The sequence below is a fragment of the Procambarus clarkii genome, chromosome 83, assembly GCF_040958095.1.
Source record: "Procambarus clarkii isolate CNS0578487 chromosome 83, FALCON_Pclarkii_2.0, whole genome shotgun sequence".
NCBI classification, from domain to species: Eukaryota; Metazoa; Arthropoda; class Malacostraca; order Decapoda; family Cambaridae; genus Procambarus; species Procambarus clarkii.
The window spans coordinates 5710483-5731920 of NC_091232.1; the positions used below are offsets into that span (position 1 = coordinate 5710483).

The following is a 21438-nucleotide window of genomic DNA, read 5'->3' on the forward strand; positions in this document are numbered from 1 at the left end:
TCATTTAATTTAAATTTCTGTGATGTGTGTTTGACAAATGGAATTTATATAAGTTAAAAGAAGGGCAAGTTTTTAAAGAAAAGTGACCAGTGAAATGAAAATCTTGGTTAGAAATACACGCATTATAGGAATAGATTCACCTAAAGCACTGCATGAAGAAATGGTACCAGCGACCCTAATGTTCGAATACATGATTATGGAGTGGAATGAACGTGGGCAAATCAAGAATTAGTGCAGGAGAAGCATGTGTGGTATTAAAACATTTTGAGAAGCATGTGTGGTATTAAAATTGAGTAAAAATTCAAATGTAAAATGTTTTTCACAATAATTCGTTGTGAAAATCGATGATGCACTAGATTGAGGAGAGCTTAACAAGATTGTACAGTCAGGATAAATGAATGGATAATGATTTTTCAGTGACGAGATCTCATTCAAGTGAATTTATGGATTGGAAAGGATGATGATGAGAGGACTTGATGAGTAAGGATGAGGAAAATGGATCATGAAAAGCATCTTGTGTGGTAAGGGAAAAAGCTTGGTGAAAGCAGTTTCTGAGGAAGTGAATGTATTTGTATGACAATTCATGAGAACACTGTGCATCTGGTATTACGAAATAATAAGGTGCTGCTGCAGATGACGGCTGAAGTGTGGTGGTGCTTGGTTCCCATAATGCTATTTATGTAGTGTGAATATTTAAAAACAAATGGATGAGTTATTCTTGTTTTCTAATTTATGTCACTTCATTCACTATTACAGTATTCACATCTTTTTCATCATTCATTTAGACTGGTCGATACAGCGACGGCCTTGCTTGTAGGGTCGGTGTTTAATCCCCGTCTAAGTAGTTGAACACCAATCCCTCACTCGGTTCTCATCTCCCTTCCAAGCACTATACTATAGTTGGGATAATGGTAGTGAATGTCTAAGTTTAGTTATTTTGTACTCCCTAATTCAGACAGTGCCACCATCCCCCTACCCTCTGCTCCCTAAAAATAGTCTTAAAAACTTTCAGGAAGCCAGGCCTGGACAAATCTGGTACAGATCTAGGAGCCACCTTCAAAATGTAAGCACCAGGATGGATACCAATACGGTTTGGAATGTGTTGCATGCCTGTGGTTCAATGATATATAATGTTTAAATCCAAGAATATATATTTGAGCAAAAAAAAAAGTATGTTGCAGTTATGCCTTCACAAAATGACAGAAGTATATATATAAAATGTCTGAATGTCAATAAATTATTTATGCAATCTCCATGTATCTTCTATGGCCATGTTTTTGATTACTGATGATCCATTTGTGTTGATCATTTAAACTGTTAGTATTGATATCTACTCAAAAAATGTGAAGAATTGACCAATTATGTATTGTACCCTGTATTGAAGTTTTGAAGAGGGCACAAGGCCTGCATGTCGCAACACTTGAGTACAGAATGACGCAATTGGCTGTGGCCCAACTCTTGAGCTAACACTACAGTAGTTAGAAAGCCTCCACAGGACCAGCTCGCTTGTAATGTCATTGATATAATGTGCATGTGCAAACTTATTATGCAGGTGATGAGTCATTATAACGTGGCTGAAGAATGTTGACCAGACCACACACTAGAAGGTGAAGGGACGACGACGTACCGGTCCAGGACAGACCGAGACGTCGTCGTCGTCCCTTCACCTTCTAGTGTGTGGTCTGGTCAACATGTGCAAACTTATGTTTTATAAGTGAGACTGATAAGTTGACAGTATGCTACAAGTATCTTTTTTGTTGCATATTAAAGTGTCATGATTTCATTTCTGGTAATTTGGCTATAGGGATTTGTCAGGCCACAGGGATCAAATAGTAAGATGTTAGAATGTTAGTATTTTGATTTAATTCTATTTTTTAAATAAATTTTGGGTAGAAAAGTTTTAAACTAATTTAGTAACCCTTGTTGAGATAATAGTTTTAGCTTAACTATAATCATTTTTGGGGAATTTTGTGAAATCTTGAGAAGGCCTAGGTGTATTGTTTTAAAGCTTAGAATGCATACATATGATTGAACTTGGACTACTTGGACTAAGTACTGTAATTTCGGTCATCATATGGGAGATGGCGGGTGCTACAAATTTGAGCGATATCTGCAATATATCAGCTTTACTGCATCAAAATTTCTGTGCACTTTTCCCTGATGTTGTGGCATATTCCTAATAGTCTCTATTTGAATTGTTGCCAAATGAAGTTTTATGCTACTCTTCCATTTTTGGAAATGGAGGAGAGGAGGCTTTCTTTTTGTTTATAAATACCACCTTGTATATACAATATTTTATTAATATATATTATGATAATACAGTAAATCTATATACAATTATTATAGGGAGTCCAAAAGTTTTAAGGGGGCCAGTGAGTTGGTGATGGGAAACATGCTGATAAATCCATATCTGACTACAAATAATTATTAATTTTAAACTACTGGCTGGCTACTGACTAGTTGGTTGGCTGGTTAATTGACTCATTGGTTGGCTGGTTAATTGACTACAGGGTAGTTGGTTGGCTGGTTAATTGACTACAGGGTAGTTGGTTGGCTGGTTAATTGACTAGTTGGTTGCCTGGCTGGCTTATTGATTAATGCATGACTGGCTAGCTGGTTAATTGACTAGTTGGCTGGCTGGCTTATTGACTTGTGCATGATTGGCTGGCTGGTTAATTGAGTAGTTGATTGGCAAGTTAGTTATTAGTTTGGGTTACGGGTTGGTTGGCTAGTTAGCTAATAAACTCTTTAGCTTTCCTACCTTTCGCCACACGCTCGATTGTAAATGCTTTGTCCCCTTTGGGGGCCCTACTCAGCAGTGGCTAAAATGTTTACACTCGCTACATTTTCCAAGCTATTATTTGCATGATAACTATAAATTTTGGGTCAAAATATTTGCAAATGAATGTTCTACAATATAGATACAAAAAAAAATTAAATAATGAAATGCTTCTTTCTGGTGGGTCTCTCGATGGCTCCCTGTAGCTAACCACCTAGATAACTCTACACACATCACGTCACACCAGGCCTTTCCTAGTCATAAAAAAACCTATCGGAGACCAGAGACCAAACCCTGGTCCCCTCAGAGGTGCATGGAGTAAGGGATGTTAGATCATCCTGAGAGAATCAGCCACCAGAAAGGTAGAGCAAAACAAAACATACAACAAGAAGGAAAATATGAACAAACTCTGACAACTAGGAACACAACATTTAGGTCATTCCTTTGCTACTTACACCCCTTTACCACCAGGTGGCTGCCTGAGGAGCTACTGACTCCCTTATGAGGGGGAGCTTTTGGTTTATGTGTATAAAAAAATTGGAAATTTGCACACAATTGGTCTATATAACCTTAGAAAGGAAATAAACATTAATACTTTTCAGCCAGGCACTTTGCAAAGCAAATAGAAAATATGAACTGGCAGGGCAAATATTGCCTTGAGTGATGGGTTGATTGGCAGAGGTGCACTCCAGTTGGTTTACTGATAAGATCTGCCTACACCATGCTCATGTACAATATTTCGAGAAATTTCCCCTTAAAACTGCAAATAAAATGGTTAAGGAAGCGAGTTTGTAAACTCCAAAGTTGTACAGCACATTTTAGTGTCATCAGAATATTTACTGTTGAGGTACTGATTTGAAAACACATTCAAAGAATTAAACCAAGTAATTTATTTTTATGTGATTTTGATTTCAAAATAGGTGTAAAAGCATGTAATATTGGTTTACACTAATATAACTAATTTTAGGCATATAATTGTGAATATATTTTGGAATAGAAAGGGTCTGTAACAGTTTTTTCTATTTAAGAATCCATTGTTAAATTGTCTTAATATTATTTGTTTTGCGAGATATGCATAGTACAGTAGTTTTCTATTATAGAACAACGGGAAACTACATCGTGGATGTAGTTTTCCATTGTTGGGGGGACAGGAAATCCTGTTAGGTTCAACGAGGACCCTTAGGCCAACAACTGACCTTTCTGAGGAGTCAGCCCTCAACAGTTGCCTCATTTCCTGGCACCTGTTTACTGCTAGGTGAACAGAGGCATCAAGGGGAAGTAACGTACCCATGTGTCTTGTCCTACGTGTTAATCAACTCCCGAACAATTGCTGATGTGGTGTATCCTTGAGAAGGGAGAGTAATTGAGGAAATATAGCTATTAGATCTTTACTTTAAAAAAAATATCTGAAGAATATTTGTGTGAAAATTTGTTATTTCCCAAATCACTCAAATGTAAAGGGCAAGCATGAGTATAACATTACTTAGTTCTTGTTTTTGTCTTTCTCAGTTTGAAATGGAAATTATCAAGGTTCATGAAGCACATGAGGCCCTGGTGAAATCATCTGAACGAAGGGAACATCTCGAGCGACTTGCACGCCACAAACTCCATGCCGAGGTTAAGCGACTCACTGAGCTTAATGCAGATCTAAAGGATCAGGTTGATGTTCTCTCTACTCAAATTGCTAACCGTCCGTTGCCTACAGATACCAGTAGTTCTGATGCGCTTCGTAAGGAACTAAATAAACGGGATTTATTCATCGCACAGCTTGTTTCACAGAGTAAGTTTGTTTTCCTTTGTGCTATCAGTGTGTGTGTGTAATTACGTAAATGTAGTTACAGGATGAGAGCTATGCTTATGGTGTCCCGTCTTCCCAGTACTTTGTCGTATAACGCTTTGAAACTGCCCAGTACTGAGAGTTTTGGCCTCCACCTCAACCTCACTTAGCTTATTCCAAAAGTCTACCACTCTGTTTGCAAAAGAAAATTTTCTAATATTTTTTCGGCACCCTTGTTTACTTAACTTGAATATGTGTCCTCTTGTTCATGAAGTTGATGGTTTCAGGAATTCCTCTTTGTCAATTTGGTCAATTCCTGTCAGTATTTTGTAAGTGGTGATAATATCTCCTTTTTCTTCTATCTTCTAGTTTAGGCATGTTTAACGCCTCCAGTCTTTCCTCGTAACTTTTGTTTTTCAGTTCCGAAAGCCATTTTGTAGCATGCCGTTGCACCATTTTCAGTTTATTTATGTGCTTCTAGTGATTTGGGCACCATACAACTGCTGCATCTTCCAATTTTGGTCTCACGAAAGTCATGAGCAGTTTCTTTAGTATTTCACCATCCATATAATTAAAAGCAAATCTGAAGTTGGAAAATGACGCATACGCTCCTCTCAATGTTTTTTGTGTGTTCCTCTAGCAACAGCTTACTATCCAAAACCACCCCTAGGTTTTGTTCTTTTTTTAGAGTTCTGTAATTCCTTTCCACATAATTTGTAAGTTGTGTGTGGTCTGTTTTCTCCGATTCCACATTCCATAACATGGCATTTATTCACATTGAATTCCATTTGCCACTTGTTGCTCCAAGCACTTATTTTATCGATCAATTTGAAGGGCATTACAATTATTTTAAACCTCACATTTTCTGCCAACTCCATGCAGACACAGCCTGGTGGCACATCAAGAATGCAAACAAAAACCATATCCTTTCCCCTCCTGGCTGAGCTACTTAGCCAAAAATACATCCCTCGAGGCTTAAAATATTACTCGGTTCAGTTTAACATGTGGCTTCTCGTAGCATGTCCCTATATTGAACCAGGCATATATATGGTTTGAGGGAGCCGGTCGGCCGAGCGGACAGCACGCTGGACTTGTGATCCTGTGGTCCCGGGTTCGATCCCGGGGGCCGGCGAGAAACAATGGGCAGAGTTTCTTTCACCCTATGCCCCTGTTACCTAGCAGTAAAATAGGTACCTGGGTGTTAGTCAGCTGTCACGGGCTGCTTCCTGGGGGTGGAGGCCTGGTCAAGGACCGGGCCGCTGGGACACTAAAGCCCCGAAATCATCTCAAGATAACCTCAAGAAGATGGTATTGATGAATTTAATTGAACATGTTACATTTGTATGCTTTAATACATTTTTCATCTTATTGCAGATAAAGAGCTGATTGCTGCTAAGGAACGACAGGAAATTGAGTTAACTGCCCAAAGACAGACTCTCAACGAACAACGAACACACATAGATATATTAGACTCTGCCCTAACTAATGCACAAGCTAATGTAGTAAAGCTTGAAGAGGAGGTAAGAAATCTCTGCAGTAAATACCATAGTGTTTGAAGGGATAAAATAAATATTTCAAATTAATAAATAAAAGTTTCAGCTAACAAATGTTCTATGTTCTTCAACTAGATTAGCATTTGCTTGTATTTGCAGTATATTTTGTATTGTTTAAAAGATGTTTTATGTTAAATAGTAATTTCTATAATGACTTCAGTGTTTATACAGTACTGTACAGTGTTTATACAGTACTGTATGCCAAAAATTGGGGGTATTTTGATTAAGGAAGAGAATTGCATAAGTAGATAGAGATTTAAAGTGGAAGAGGTGTAAAGGGTTACAGAGGCACATAATCGGTTCATTTGTTATTTATGTTGTTCCTCAATACTTTTACAGCCCTGTTTTCCCATAATAGAAATCAGTTGGCTGTAGAAGAATTGTGACCTATGCTTTTACTTCTATGCTCAAATGCTCAGTTTGTGCAGTTATGTTTCACTTTAACCTAGATATCCTTGTCACTTTAGGTTTTTTGTTTTTTAGTTACGAAAGAAGCAGAATTTGGTGGAGCAAGCTGGACAACTGAAGCGGCTCCTGGTATCCCTTCAGTTAGCAGCTGATAGACGGGAACAGTCTGAAAACAACCTGCGTCATAAACTGGAGAAGGAAATAGAGCAGCTACGTCTTGGTACCAAGCAGGTCAGCTATGAAGTAACCTCTGTTTCTAAATCTCTTAGAGGGTGCAAATTTCTCGATTCTGGGCAACTACTATGTGAAATTCGTGAAATATTTTTTTCCTTTTTTTTATTTTTTATAAATTTCTTCTTTGCAAATGAATTTAAAAAAATACATTATCATACTTCCTTGGATCTACTGAATTTTGAATTAATTAAATTCTGATATTGATATCAATTCCTGAAATTTGAGTAAATAGTTACCTCAATAAAAATACACGTGCTAAAGAAGAAAAATAACAAAAATGGTCTCGGATTTAATATTTTAAATAGATAATTTTGGGTGCTATTTTTGCCACTTGCTCCAAATTTATTTTTTAACAATAATAATAATTTTTATAATTTTATTAGGTAATAGTTGGTATAAAAAATCAAATATTGGTAATTATAGTATTGGTATTAATTAGTAAAACTCAATTTTTTTTAAATTAAAAAATCATGACAAGCCGGATTTACTTTGGATGAACAAAAAAAATATGTTGTATGGCATAAGCCGTCATCTAAGCGTTGAGCTTGATTTCACATACTGTATTAAAATGTCAGTCTAACCTAAAAACTTTCACAACTTTCAGCTTCTTTTGTTCAGTAAGTCCCCCACAGACTTCCCCCCCTCCCCTACACACACACACACACACACCTATCCGTGCCTGCATGTGCTTTCTAGGGCCCAGGCAAGCACTATGTCAATTTTGCACCTCTTTTGGAGAAGTTTAGAAAGCCTGGTCTCGGAGCCAACCTTACCGTCCCTTTATCATAGGGAAAAGGAAGCGTGCACTCCATAGTGATGGGCAGTGAAGGGGTCATCTCATCCTTAGGCAGACTACAGTACGTACTATGATCCAAGGCTAATGTTATTCTTAGTGGAGTGAAGCTTAGAAAGATGGATCCACCTCGATTTTTTTTACCTATTGCAATTGTGGGTAATGGAGTCACCACATCGCTCAAATATAATCCTAAAATGTGGAAATCTGTGTATTGAATAGGATTGCTTGAAGTTGATTAATTGATTGGCTGGTTGTTCGTGATTGTTTAAGACACCACCTCTATTGTGGAGTAATTGTTTTGAATGCTTTCTTACCCATTGATAACTGTGTCCTCTGGTCATTCTCATGGCACCACCAGTTGGTGGTATTCAACTTTTTCTCATGCAGGCGATGAGTCACAATAACGTGGCTAAAGTATGTTGACCAGACCACACACTATCAGACGTATGACCAGACGTTTCGGTCCGTCCTGGACCATTCTCAAGTCGATTGTGAATGACATTCTCAAGTCACAATCGACTTGAGAATGGTCCAAGACGGACCGAAATGTCGTTGTCCCTTCACCTTCTAGTGTGTGGTCTGGTCAACTTTTTCTCATTCTCTGTATTCTCTTCTTAGTTGCTTGTTACTATTTGTTATTCATTTTTTCCTTTGTTCTGATGCTCGCCTCTATTTTTGGTCTTGTATATTTTTAGTCCTATAGTTTTGATGCCTAGAGTTTTTTCCAAGATCTACCCTCCATTGAGGTAATCATAACTTAAAAACTTCTATACAGCATTTTCCAAAATATAATTTAGACTGATTCTGTCATCGTTCATTACATGATTTTCTTTTTCTGTGATGTTTTTCACTAATTGATTTAACTTATTATATTTATGTAAATTTTCTTTTAATCCCATTAACCATCACAGATTTCCAAAATAAATCATGTCGGCTGTATTTTATATTTTTTTTTTGCCCAATTCCATGCTGTTGTTTCTTTGGAGCATACCTGTAGAGGGTTCTGGGAGTTCTTTTACTCCCCGAGCCCGGCCTGAGGCCAGGTTCGACTTGTGATAAGCCACTATTGGTAGGAATATAAATTTTTTGACGTCTTCCAGTAATTTCCTGCAAGAGGTGTTCCTCATTTCACTTAGTGATGACTTTTTTAACCCACTGGGGAAAATATGCCCGAGTAATGTTAAACCAACATGAGATCAATGTTAGCAATGTCGTTTCAATGTTACATCAATGTTGTTTTCCCAGATCTGGCCAGGGGGGAATGTGGTGGCAGTTAAATCTATATTTAAGTCTTAAGCATATTGTAATTTGAGGCTTCAAAAATTTCTACCGAGTGAAAATGACTAAAGTAGTTTTATAACTAGTCTCACAAAAAGGAGAAATTCCAAGATGAAAGAAGTCTTTATAGGAGATGTGTTTTTAAATATTTTGCTTTGTTTACAGGATGGTCCTGTGAGCAAACTGAGTGATCTGCGACGGGAAATTCGGGAAAAAGATGAGAAAATAATGATTCTGGAAGGGGAGGTCACGAAATGGGAGCAGCGCTACCTGCAAGAGTCAGCAATGAGGCAGCTTGCCATTGAAGCTGCATCCATGCCCAAGTGCGTTACTCTTGTCATTTTTCTCTGCAGTTTGTCAAATTGTTCCCACAACTTCTATTTTGCTTGTATTGTACTGTGTGTGTATAATGCACAACATTGTACCTGGATTGTACCTGGGAGCTCTTCTACTCCCCAAGCCTGGCCCCGGTTTGTGAGAGCTTATCCCAACAGGCTGTTGCTTGGAGCAGCCCGCAGGCCCACATATCCACCACAGCCCGGTTGATCTGGCACTTCTTGAAGGAAACTATCTAGTTTTCTCTCTGAAGATGTCCACGGTTGTTCCGGCATTAAGTGGTTAAAGAAAAACTTATGTGTACCACCTTTTTATTTCGACTCTAGCCTAATGGGACATGTATATAAACCAGCAAAAGAAAAGATATGAGAAGAAAAGCATAATCTGCTGTTCGTAAAATCATTTTAAAATGTGAGAAAAGTATATCAGAAATACCTACAAATGTCTCAAAATTTTCATATCTGTTCACTTGTGGAAAAAGTCTGTTCATCAACACGACCGTTTTATACATGTGATTTTCTGTTTTTGTTTATTTGTTTTAACTTAATTTCTCACTATGATTTGTATAGCTAAATTTACAGATATACAGTACTTTATTAGCATAACAGCTTTTTAGTGGCATTAATAGGCTAATTTTTGTAATACAGTATTCTTGTAAATTTCAGTAATGGTTTTCTCCCTCATATTGTATTTATGTCTATACTACCATATCCCTATTTTCATCCAAGCACCATTCTAAAACCTTTTCTGTGGAGAGCCCCTTCGGCTCCCCGGAGCTATACCGGGCTGATGTGTATATATATTAGACGGTGGCAACAGTCACTCGCAGGAGTTCTAAGCCTACCGGGGACCAGAGCCAGTACCTGGCCCCCCTCAAGAGAGGCACAAGGAGCAATGGCGTAAAGACACGCCCGTGTAATTGGAAGCAGTCTTTGTCTGCCATCTACCAGGTCAGGCACCCAGAAAGGTAGGAATTTCAAAACAAACTACTGCTGGTCAAAAAGTTGCAAACCAAAAACTGAACTAGCAAACAGAATTCCCCAATCAAAAACAAGGAAAACAAACATGTCACCACAACTGCAGCGCATCCGTCTGCACAACCCCCCCCCCCTTCCTGGGAGGGGGATGGGGGAGTCCCAGACTTCCATGCCTGCAACTCTCCTCAGTTCAAGAGGCTGTTGTGTTGCCAACTGTCGATTGCTCTGGCTCCACTCTTTGTGCAGTGCGGTGGTGTTGCTCTGTTTTGGTGGTGTGTGAGCCAGACGTAACACAAGAGTACTGGGGCTGCATGCACCTAGGGCTACCTTCCCTAGATGCCCCGTAAGTACTGCCTTTGCGGCCTCGGGGTTATCTTCCATGAGCCGTTCAGGAGCAGCTACCTCCATGTAGTTCTGTCGCTGCTCGGTGATTGCCCGCCTTTGGGGGTTCAGCTGGGGAGGTTCTTACTCCTGTTTGGCCTTGGGTAGGAAATAGTTTCGTCGCTGGCTGGGGCGCGAGGTACTATGTAGCTGTCTGATATACAGACAGCTACTAGCCTACCAAATCGGTAGGCTTAGAACTCCTTCGATTGACTGTTGCCACGGTCTAATATATATACACATCAGTCCGGTATAGCTCCGGGGAGCCAAAGGGTCTTGTCCAGAAAATGGCATTTCATTACATTCAACGCTGGTTTTTTGCACAGCCCTTCTATATCGTAACATCACTCATTACCATGTGATATCTTTGATCCATAGGATTATGCAAAAGTAATTTATATCTTCTGCTTTTGTATTTGGGTTCTTTTGTATTTTGTAAGCTTGCAACCTCGCATCCATTTAGCATAGTATGCACATACATGTCATATTTTTGTTCATTTCATGCTTTCCCTTACTTGCCATGATTTGTAAAGCACCTTCGTCTTCTTTGTTGCATAGCTTAACTTAATCCTTAAATTCCTATTGTGGACCTTGTTAAGCAGAATCATGTGTTCCTCCTCTTATTTTTTTTTTTTGGGTGGGGGGAGGGGGGGTGCAGAATGATTCCTGGGTCTGTTGCACTTGCAATTTTACAGAAACATTCTTTGCCATTCAATATACATATGCTCTATTCAGAAAATGATAATGGCTTTCTTTGACATTGTTTCAATACATTTTTTATACCTCTTTGTCAGCTTTCTCCATCCTTTATAGTCGAGATAGAGAGAGGCTACAGGTTAGCACTTCTGTCATTGCCTCTTCCCACCACTGGAGTTTACATTGCCAATAGTTTAATTTTGAAATCTCTCATTAGCTTAATTCAATTTTGGCAGTCTTGATATTTTATTGTGGAAAATATTTTATTTAATTTTTTATGGTTACTGTACAGAGATGCCAAAATTGCTGCCTTAGAAAAGACTAGCCAGGAGAGTGAGCGCCACATCGCTCAGGCAAAGTCTGATAAACTGCGCCAAATGGACGAGCTCCACACCATGAGTAAGAAGCAAGCAGAGTATGAGGCCAGGTAATTATTCTCTTGAAAAAACAAACAAATTGCAAGCTTGTTTTAATTTTTTTTTTAAGCATGGTACTAGGATTAACCTTTAGTGATATACTGCTGGAGCTTGAATGATATGTGATAAAAAAAAGTTGCAAAATGCACAAATGTAGCAGGATTTAACAGTAGAATAATATGAAGAAAGCTGGCACTTGAAGGACCTTCACTGTAAGTGTAAATTAAACAGATTAGAGTAATGAGTACCATTGGGACAAGTGGTTAAGTATTTGAGAGGGAATGGCTAATAAGTAAAACTGCAAGAGGTAAGGTTTTGTTAATTTAAGAGAATGGACTTTCTTATGGTAAGATAAAAGGATACCATCACAAGTGTAGCAACTTAATATGCTCATACACTAATGCAATGCCTTTATTGCTTTTGGTACACGTCAATATGTCTAAAGAAAAATGCATTTACAATAGCGCTCTAAGGACACTAAATGCTGAAGTATGTCAAAATGTTAGCACAGTATTGCAATGAGACAATTGATACACATGAATACCCACCTACTTCCTGCCAAACACGACAAACAGTTGAGTACATTTCCTCTTACTAATTGAATGTACTATGAGAATAATATAATAATAATACTTATTGTGGGCCCAGAAAGGGGATTTTTAGAGTCTTCAGAAGGATTCTTGTATTATTATTAATTGTATTTACATGTGGTTATACAAGAAAATTTGTTAAATGTCTTTGATGGCCTTACATACGTACATATACACCAAGGCCAGGTTGTATGGCTGACACCAGAAAAAATTATTGGTATCTTGAGTCACCAAAGAAGACTCAGGTTTTGAACAGCAAAATAATTCCCAAAATACAAATTTGTGAATACAGTAGAGTGTATTTTTACACGAACAGAATGATTGGTTCCATACCCTGTTCTGTGCATTACATCATTACTATGTTATTTTTATTTATTGCCACAATGTGTTTTAATAGCGTCTTAAAATATAGCATATTTAAAAAACGGTATTTTGATACCAAAAGCACGTTATAGAAGTAAATTTTTTAATCATGCAAATTATGTTTATCCCTTCCACAAATCTGGTCCAGCAGGAATTTCTTGATTACTTGGACCCCTATACTAATGCTTATAACATTAACTGAATCTTAATCCATCGACTGAATCCGACTTTCATTTAGATCAAGTTTCTTAGAGAGGGAATCAAATGTGCTCAAATAAGTTACACAGTATAAGACATAGTGTTTAAATATAATAATTTTGTGAATTATTCTTTGAAGAATTATTCATAATTCTTTGGGAATTAGGTGTCAGGTACCAGGTGCTTATCTCTCAGTATCTACAGGAAATGATATCTGGCTCTTGTGCTATATCTGCTATCATAGCTCTTGTGCTATGCCTCTTTGTGGGTGGTACCTGGTGCTCTGATAACTCTTCACATTCTAGTTCTATATTTTACTTGCTCGTGAAATTTCAGCTAGAGATGGTCTCTACAAATTCTTCAAGTGTATTTCCACTTGTTACTTCAGGATTGCATAATCATTTTTATGATTATGTAAATAATTGAATTAGAAAATCAGTTTTAATTTTTAATGTCATCTGCAAATCTAATAGATAGGTATTTATTCTATATATATTTCAGAAGCCCTGTCCTAGGGTAAAGCAATACAGTATTTTGAAATGTTGTTCACGGAGTTTATTAGGAAAATAAGCCGTGAAGATGGATATTTATTTTTCCCCTGTCTAATAAATTAGGCATAAACTGCATGAAATGTCTGAAAAGAAAAGTAAAATTGTATAAATCATATGCTGTTACTTTATACTCGTATAATTAGTACAGTAAAAGTACTCTTGCACATGGTTATTTTTTACAAGTGTACTACAGTACTTGTCCTAATGCCCATCATCTTTCACATAATTCCACTTAGTCTAATGTAACTATCACCTCATAATTTTTTCTCCTCAGTTGTGTCCTTCACTCATCTTTCTTGTCCTGGTTGTCCTTGTAAAACATATATATATATATATTCTTCTTTGCTTAATCATAGTTTGGGTAACCAGATTCATGCTTGCTTGCTTTTAGTTTTGCCTGTGCTTTCTCCTGTTCAGTGCTTGGCATACTTTTTCAACACTCGCCTGGCTATTCCCACCTAATGTACCATCTTAGCACACACTTCTTGCTATTTACGTATTATATAATGATTGGGTAATATTATAGAAAACTAAATATGACTGCAAATTAACCCTTAGGAACCGTGAACTGGAAAGTCTTGTAGCAGAGCGTGATGCCATGATACGTGTTCTTCAAAGACGAGCAGAGGAAAAAGAGGCACTGTACCAAAAAGCTCTCTTGAGAAAGTCTCTGAACATTGGAAAAAGGTAATTGATGAGCAGTTGCATTTGTGGGATGCAATGTGTGTGTGTGTGTGTTGACTTTCTTAACAGGCTCTATACTAACATTAATGTTAGGAACTAGATATTATGGAACTCATGTTGTATTGTGACTTGAGTAAAGATATATTTTAGAGAGAGATTGGATTACAGCAGTAAGAGGTATAGCTCCTGAAAAGGGCTATAATTCTGTCATAAATATTTTAATTTCTGGACAATTTGATATGAAGAAGTCCAGACATAAGAACATAAGAACAAAGGTAACTGCAGAAGGCCTATTGGCCCATACGAGGCAGCTCCTATTCTATAACCACCCAATCCCACTCATATACTTGTCCAACCCGTGCTTGAAACAATCGAGGGACCCCACCTCCACAATGTTACGCGGCAATTGGTTCCACAAGTATTTTCTGGAGGACATAAAGAAATGATCCAAATATTTTTAGACGAACCCTGTATTAGCCACCATATTTGAAGCAGTCATCAACTATACAGTATTTGGCTAGATTATATTTGAAAGGAATACACTTTACATGAAATGCAAAATTTGGACATTAAGTTGAATAGTTGATGAAAGAGAACAAAGTTAAAAACACAATGATATCAAAGTATAAAATATTTTGTAGTAGATTAATTGAGCATAAAAGTACTGTATGTGGCTTATTGCCAGGATGCTACGTCAGAGGCGGATTTACAAATATTAGGTGATAACGTTTTTGTTCCCATTACGGGAAAAAGTGAACACCTTCCACTAAAAAAATACCTTTGCAGAGAACAAGTCGTAATAACTTGGCTAAAAATTAAGCCAACCCATGCATGAAAAGAATGGAAAGTGATGATGTTTTGATCCATTCTGGAACCTTATCACGACTTGATTTTCATCTATGTTGGTTGGGTTATTAAAATACGATTGCCTCTTATATTGTACAAAAAATAACTTTACTTCCATTACGGTGATGATCAAATTACTTAGCTTCTCCCAATAACCAACATAATGTACTTGCAACCTCCAGTGATTAGATTGAAAATAATGTAATACTCACTTTCACATATTTACGTTTTAATTTGTGAGGTGCATATTCTGTGTTAGTAATTACAGGAGAAACCACATAATATAAAATGGTTTGATACACCCTTTCAGATAAGTATTTTCTGGAGGGGACAAACTGTGATTTCCTGAAGCTAGCTTACTGAGGCAGCTCCCCACCACTGAGCTACTTCATTCTTCTGTATGGCCTATCACCAGGGACCAGAGGCACAACCTGGCTCCCCCCCTTAACAGAGACTCGGTGAACAGCTCTTACTCTCGCCCTCGCCAAGAAAAACATCAAGAATGTAAGCGAAGCAATACAGACAACTGTGAGGTTCACAGAAAGCAAATCACTGAAACAGCTAAACTACTGTGCAAAGCAAGCAAATCACTGTAGAGTTGGTTGCTTGCTTGCTTTGCAGAGAGTTCTTTGCTTGCAGAGAGCCACAGAGGCCCTACCCAAACCTACCAAAACAAAAGGTTTCATTACATTCAACACTTCTTTTTGTTCTTTTGGTGTATTTCTTGATAGTCATACTGTACCCCTTAAATTCTCACCAGCTGTATAAAATACTGTACATGCGTACTTGCATGTTTACTTATTATTGAAATGCTCATTTTTTAATACAGAAAAAAACTAATTGGACTGATTATTTGAAGGTGGTAAAAGATAGAACATGAGACCACTTCACAATTACTGAAAAGTGGCATAGAAAATAATGGGATGTATTATGTCACAGTGGTGTATGGTGAAAATTTGCTTCAAGAGGTATCCTGTGTGCCAAAGCCAATGCAAACTCTAAACACACAGCCTCCTCCTACTGTATATTTTATTAATTAAATTTAGCTTATGGTGATGATGCTCACGTTAAAATAATTGTTTTATCTTGTTGTTTTTTGTTTCAGTTTGGATGGCCGAAGCAGCATCAGTAACTCCAGCATGGTCCACAGTACTCAGGCGTCAACAGCTCATTCACACAGCAGTAGTGGAGCAGGAGGGGCTGGGGGTGGTTCCAGTGCCCCTGGTACACCGAGACGAGATGAAGAGCTCGGTGAGATCCTTCTCTAGTATAATGGGGAAGATGCCAGCATATTGCAGTATACTTCTTAGTGCTGAATGTCATTGTCAATGAGCTAAATTAACGATGTACAAAAATATCCTGTTGCCGATTCTAATCAATATGTTGATCAGTATGATACACGAACAGAGATATTTGGTACCTGACAACAATGACCTCTATGTAGCTGTTTTTCTGGTAGCTCTCACAGATTACAATAACTTGTAGTCGTGTTTGTGTGCTGTTTGCACAAATAAGCTTCCTGTGATCTTGTAAACTAACTGCTATTCAGCCTTAAATGTGAGTATCACACCCCTTCTTCATATAGACTGAATGAGGTTTGTGGTGTTGTGAGCACTCTTAAAAAAATTGATGTTCATTCTTCTTATTACTGCTGCATGTGTCTGACGTCTGCTGATGCCATACGTTTGTAACTGTGTTCCCCAAGTTACAGCAGTTTTGAATCTGCTTAATGTTATGTGACTTGTGAGCAGAATGCATTAAATGTGCTGCCTACATGCCTGCTGCCCGTCCACTTGCCTGCCTGCCTGCCTGTCCACATACGTGTCTCCTTTCCATGTCATAGGTGAGATATATGTTTTATATCGTGTTTTAGAGTAGAAAAACTAAATTTGTAGCTTTTTTTTCCTATAGATGTACTGCTTTTGTAAGTAGATAGAAACCTGTTTTAACAAGCATTTTGTTTAAATTTGTCACTCATAGTTCTATGGCCCAGTGTAATAATTTGTCACTTACCTTTGGGGGTCCTCCCACCAATGTTAATTATGGGTCTTGTTTATGTGCTCCCTTTTTTCCTCTAATGTCTTCCTACATTTATTCCCAAATTGAGAGTTTCTTAGTATACCATGATGGTGATGCCTATCTATTATGATTAAAATTTGATCCAATTGGAGATTTTATGACAAAAATATGAGATACGGATAAATTTATCTCTATTGATAATAGATAGCCTTAATGATTTGATGGTCTACAGGTTTAAGATCAAAGTAAGTTATCTGTTATGGTGTAACACTTTGGGAGAGAAATAGAGCTCTATTAATGTGTTGCTTTTTTTCTATATAAGCTTTACCCATTGCATTATCTTTGAATAAGAAACAAAACATTTGTATGAAGCAATATTTCTGTATAATGCTTTGAAATTTGAAAGAACATAGTTGTGGGCAAGATCATTGCTTACCACTGTATGTGTGTTAAATAAAATAGTCTTCCCAGCTTGACGCCTTCTTTAGATAATTACTTAACTACCACTATGTGATGTGAACAGCTTGATGTTCCCTGTGATCAAAGGGTAGGGTGTTTGGGCTGGGGATTTGTCTTCATAAATTCCAACCTAGGAAGTGCACAAGGAGAGAAATCCCTAGAAGAAAATATTAGGAAAATAATGTAAGAAAGTTGGGGGGAAAAACAAGGAAAAACTAGGTGGAAATTGTTTGTAAGGATGATAAGTGCATGTATTGATACCCTTTAACACTTTGCCTGGCCTGGCGCATGAGGTCCAACCCACCCCAAGGTCTGCCTGTCATTTCCTGCGAGCGCTCACCCGCACTAACATGTGTATACCCTTTTCAGTTTTATCACCTCAATGTTCGTATTACATGGTTGATTTTGGTATCAAATTGTTCGCAATAGAATTCTCTAAATGAATATACCTGTATGCACATAAGGTCAAAAAGCCTGAAGTATCACCCGCAGCTAACTCGAAAATCGGCCTAGCGTTACCCATGAGCGTGCAACTGCACGAAAATGTGTGTACAGTATTCTTGCCTCAATTTTGGTGCTACATTGTTGAGTTGGGTATCAAATTGTTTACAATAGAATTCTCGAAGAGAATTTATGCATATAAGGACAAAAAAAACTGGTGTGTTACCCACAGCAAACGAGAAAATCTGCCAACCGTTAATCATCATCAGATGATTCTTCATTTCGAGGTGAGGTGATCAGCACCTTTCATGTGGTTATTGTAGTCAGATTGCCTTTGGTTAGTTCACAATGAACTTGTGATGAGTGAAATAACTCCCTTATCTTTCCACTGGATTATAAAAGTATTGTCCTTCTGCCTGAATACAGTTTCATCTACTGGCAGTTTACCCTTTGCTTGTAGCTGAAGATCTTTTGGTGCACCACGCTGCAATCTGAGAGTACCATAGGTGTATACACCTTGTTCAAGCAGCTTCTCATTAAGTTGAAATGAGTTGTAGTTTTAACTATAACATTGTCAGTCCCAAATATCTGGCAAGCTCTTTTTACACTCACTTCATCCAACTCATTGTTTGTGTTTTTAGAAGTATTGGACATGTTTTGTGATGCATACAAGTTGGTTTCATATACAGTACTATATATTTCGGCCAGTTTTGCATAATAGTAACTGTTCTTACGGGCTCATCATAGCCCGTGCTACATGGACACTTCGTCCTGAGTAGCTAAATCTTTAACAACAACAACAAAGTAACTGTTAAAATCCAAAGAGGATTTCTATCTTTTCTATCTTTTTCATGACTCAATTGATGCCGAATACTGTTGCCTCGTTATCGTGTGGCGCTGGCCGAGCCTTTTCAGCTTGTGTTCTGGGTGGATGTCACTTCTACCCTGTTCTGTAAGCTTTCTCATGCTTTGTTTCACCTCTGGCCTGCCCATGCGCCGCCTGAGTCGTCCTGGTCCTTGGACAGGATGCATTTTTTTTTTTCTCTTCCCCTCGGTTTGTGGTGGCCCCTTTGGTTCAAGATTGTTTTTCCAAGGCTCTGTTTCTGTTAGTTTCTGGGGTTCGAGTTGTTGAGCTTCATGCTCTCCTCCGGTGTAGGGGGTTTCTGCTCCTTTGGTCCTGGTAGTCGATTTGCTCAGTTGCAGTCCTCTCTCTCTTTTCTGGTAAAAAAATGAGATGGCAGCTTTCTGGAGAGGCCCTTGGGTTATTAATGCTTGGTTGGTCAGGCTGGGTGTGCATCGTGTGTTGTCCAGTTGCGGCTCTTCACCATTATTTGTGCGCCTCTGCTTTGGGGGCCGGGAATGTGCTTTGGGTTGATCCGGTTTTCCCTAGTTCCCTGTTCCAAGGCTCAAGTCTCCAAGGTCGTCTGCAGTGTTAAGTCTAGCCAGCCTGCAGTCTATCCTCGTGCCCATGACTTTCCTAAGTTTGCTTCTTTGGCTGCCATCTTGGGCTGATATTCAGGCGCTGGGATTTTAGAGGTCACACTGGGTCCTGCTGCCCATTATTTGGTCAACATTCCTAGTCCTGCTCGTTCGTGTGTGGCTTTGGGTTGCAGGTTTCAGCCAGTTGTCTTGACTTCGAGTTGAGGTGCGCGTGGCGGCCGCCTCCCGGGTAAGTCCCTCTTTTATTTGTCTTGGGTTATGTAGCTCCGGGAAGCCAAAGGGGGTTTCCCACAGGAAACCAGCGTTGAATGTAATGAAATGCCGTTTTCTGGGGGAGCCCCAGAGGCTCCCTGGCACCCTCCTTTCCTCCGGTTGGCAGTTTCATTTTGCTTTTGATGCTCATCCTCCGAACTGGAGGTGTAAGTAGCTGGCGCTGGGGGGCTCGGGACTTTCCCTCCCCTTTCCCTTCCCAGAGATGATAGGGCTGCGCTGACAAGGGGTGCAGCGGCGGTATATGACATTTGCTTGTTTCCTTGAGAGTTGGGAGTTCTGTCTCCCTGTTCGGTCTTCGGTTGTAATTTTCTTACTAAGTGGGGCTTGTTTTGTTATGCCTACTTCTCTGGGTGCCTAACCCCCAGTCGATGGCAGACAAGCAGTACCCCCAACCACAGAGGGGTTTTTCCAGAGGCCATTGCTCCCTTGCCTCTCTGAGGAGGCCAGGTTCTGTCTCGTGGTCCCCGGTAGGCTGAACTCCATTGACTAATGCCCTAAACTAATATATATTGCATATCAGCCCGATAGCTCCAGGGAGTGTCCGGGGCTCACCCAGAAAATAGCATTTCGTTACATTCAACGCTGGTTTTTTTGCACAAGTTTTCAGTGATTTGTATGATTATAGTTATAAATGCAGTGACATTGATAGATTAATATTTTTTGCAAATATATGATAAAGTAATTGTTTTTAAGAATATTTCACAATATTGTAGTCGTATCATGAGATATGGCAGCACATGCATGTCTCTCCATATTGTAGAATACAGTATATGATTTTGAAAGAGAGAAGGGCACATTTGGAATTTTGAAAAATAATTACTGTATTTTGTAATCATATTTATATCATGAAACATGCTGGTTGGTGTAATCACGGATACATGCTGGTCACTGTTAATACTTGTTGGTCTGTATTTATACGTATTCCTTACATTGTTAGTTCATCATGGGGGGGGGGGGATTGGATCTTGGTATCTCCTTCCTATAACGTGCAAATGAAATCTTCAGTATTTACAGTCTATGGATGTGTCTTGAAGAAAGCGTGATAAGCTTATTCACACCTTTTTATTTTCCCCCTTTTTTCTTTTCCTGCACAGTTATTTACCAAGGTGTTGCATTTACAAAGAAATCCAAAACTAATCAAATTTATTTGCTTCTACATGTTAATCCATAATTTATTTGATTTTATTGTGTGTTGTACTGCACAAGAATGTTGTCATTCAACAAGATTATGTTATGTTGCAATTTTGTTTATTCATTAATGTTTACAGTTTCAGTTGAATATTTATGTATAATATTCTATTTGTTGGCTTTGTCAGTATAGCTCAATCATTCATGTCAATAAAAATGGTTTAATTCAAAATACTAGTATTCAAAATACATTTGTCTGCACATTTAAAATATGGATGACACTGAATATTGTATAATATGTTGAGTAAAACATTTTTGATCTTAGCAAAGTGAGAATGTAATACTGTACTGCTGTTTATTTATAGATTGCGGACAGTAAAATATACGGAAAGAGTAAATCGGAGAAAGTGAGCAGGAGCTTGTTCAGACATTATTGATTGTACTCACAAAAGTTACTATTTACAATCTTGCAAACATTTGAAAATTGCTTAGAACAGGGTAAAAAAATATTTAACAAATGCCAATCATTTTTTTCTTTAGAAGCATTCTGTTATCAGTATTCAGCATTAAGCTTTCTCCACTTTTTTTTCACTGCTTTCTTATGTTTATCACATTTGAGATGTGCTGCTTCTACTTTATGTACTTATCTGTGAAAGTGCATAACAGAGTTCATTTATATTTTGACAGTCTAAAATATGTCTGAGTAATGCTTATTGAAATCAGCTTAAATTCAGAGGTATTACATTCAGGTAGTTTTGTCATGTGAATATATATTGGGAATGGTTGTACTCACCTTGTTGTGCTTGCGGGGTGTT

The 21438-nt window shown here is 38.2% G+C and overlaps 1 protein-coding gene across 9 annotated transcripts in view; it reads left to right on the plus strand.

The window, feature by feature from the left end:
- LOC123768722 (angiomotin-like protein 1) overlaps positions 1–21438 on the plus strand; it is a 56330-nt gene that overhangs the window by 27600 nt on the left and 7292 nt on the right. For 6 of the 9 annotated variants that reach the window (XM_069316324.1, XM_069316322.1, XM_045759422.2 and 3 more), the window contains 8 exons: positions 1013–1063; positions 4289–4559; positions 5931–6076; positions 6593–6748; positions 8991–9148; positions 11508–11642; positions 13892–14020; positions 15969–16114. In XM_069316324.1, coding sequence (XP_069172425.1) covers positions 1013–1063; positions 4289–4559; positions 5931–6076; positions 6593–6748; positions 8991–9148; positions 11508–11642; positions 13892–14020; positions 15969–16114 — 1192 coding nt within the window. The remainder of the gene's footprint in view (positions 1–1012; positions 1064–4288; positions 4560–5930; positions 6077–6592; positions 6749–8990; positions 9149–11507; positions 11643–13891; positions 14021–15968; positions 16115–21438) is intronic. The other 3 variants (XM_045759423.2, XM_069316323.1, XM_069316325.1) reach the window with 2 other exon arrangements.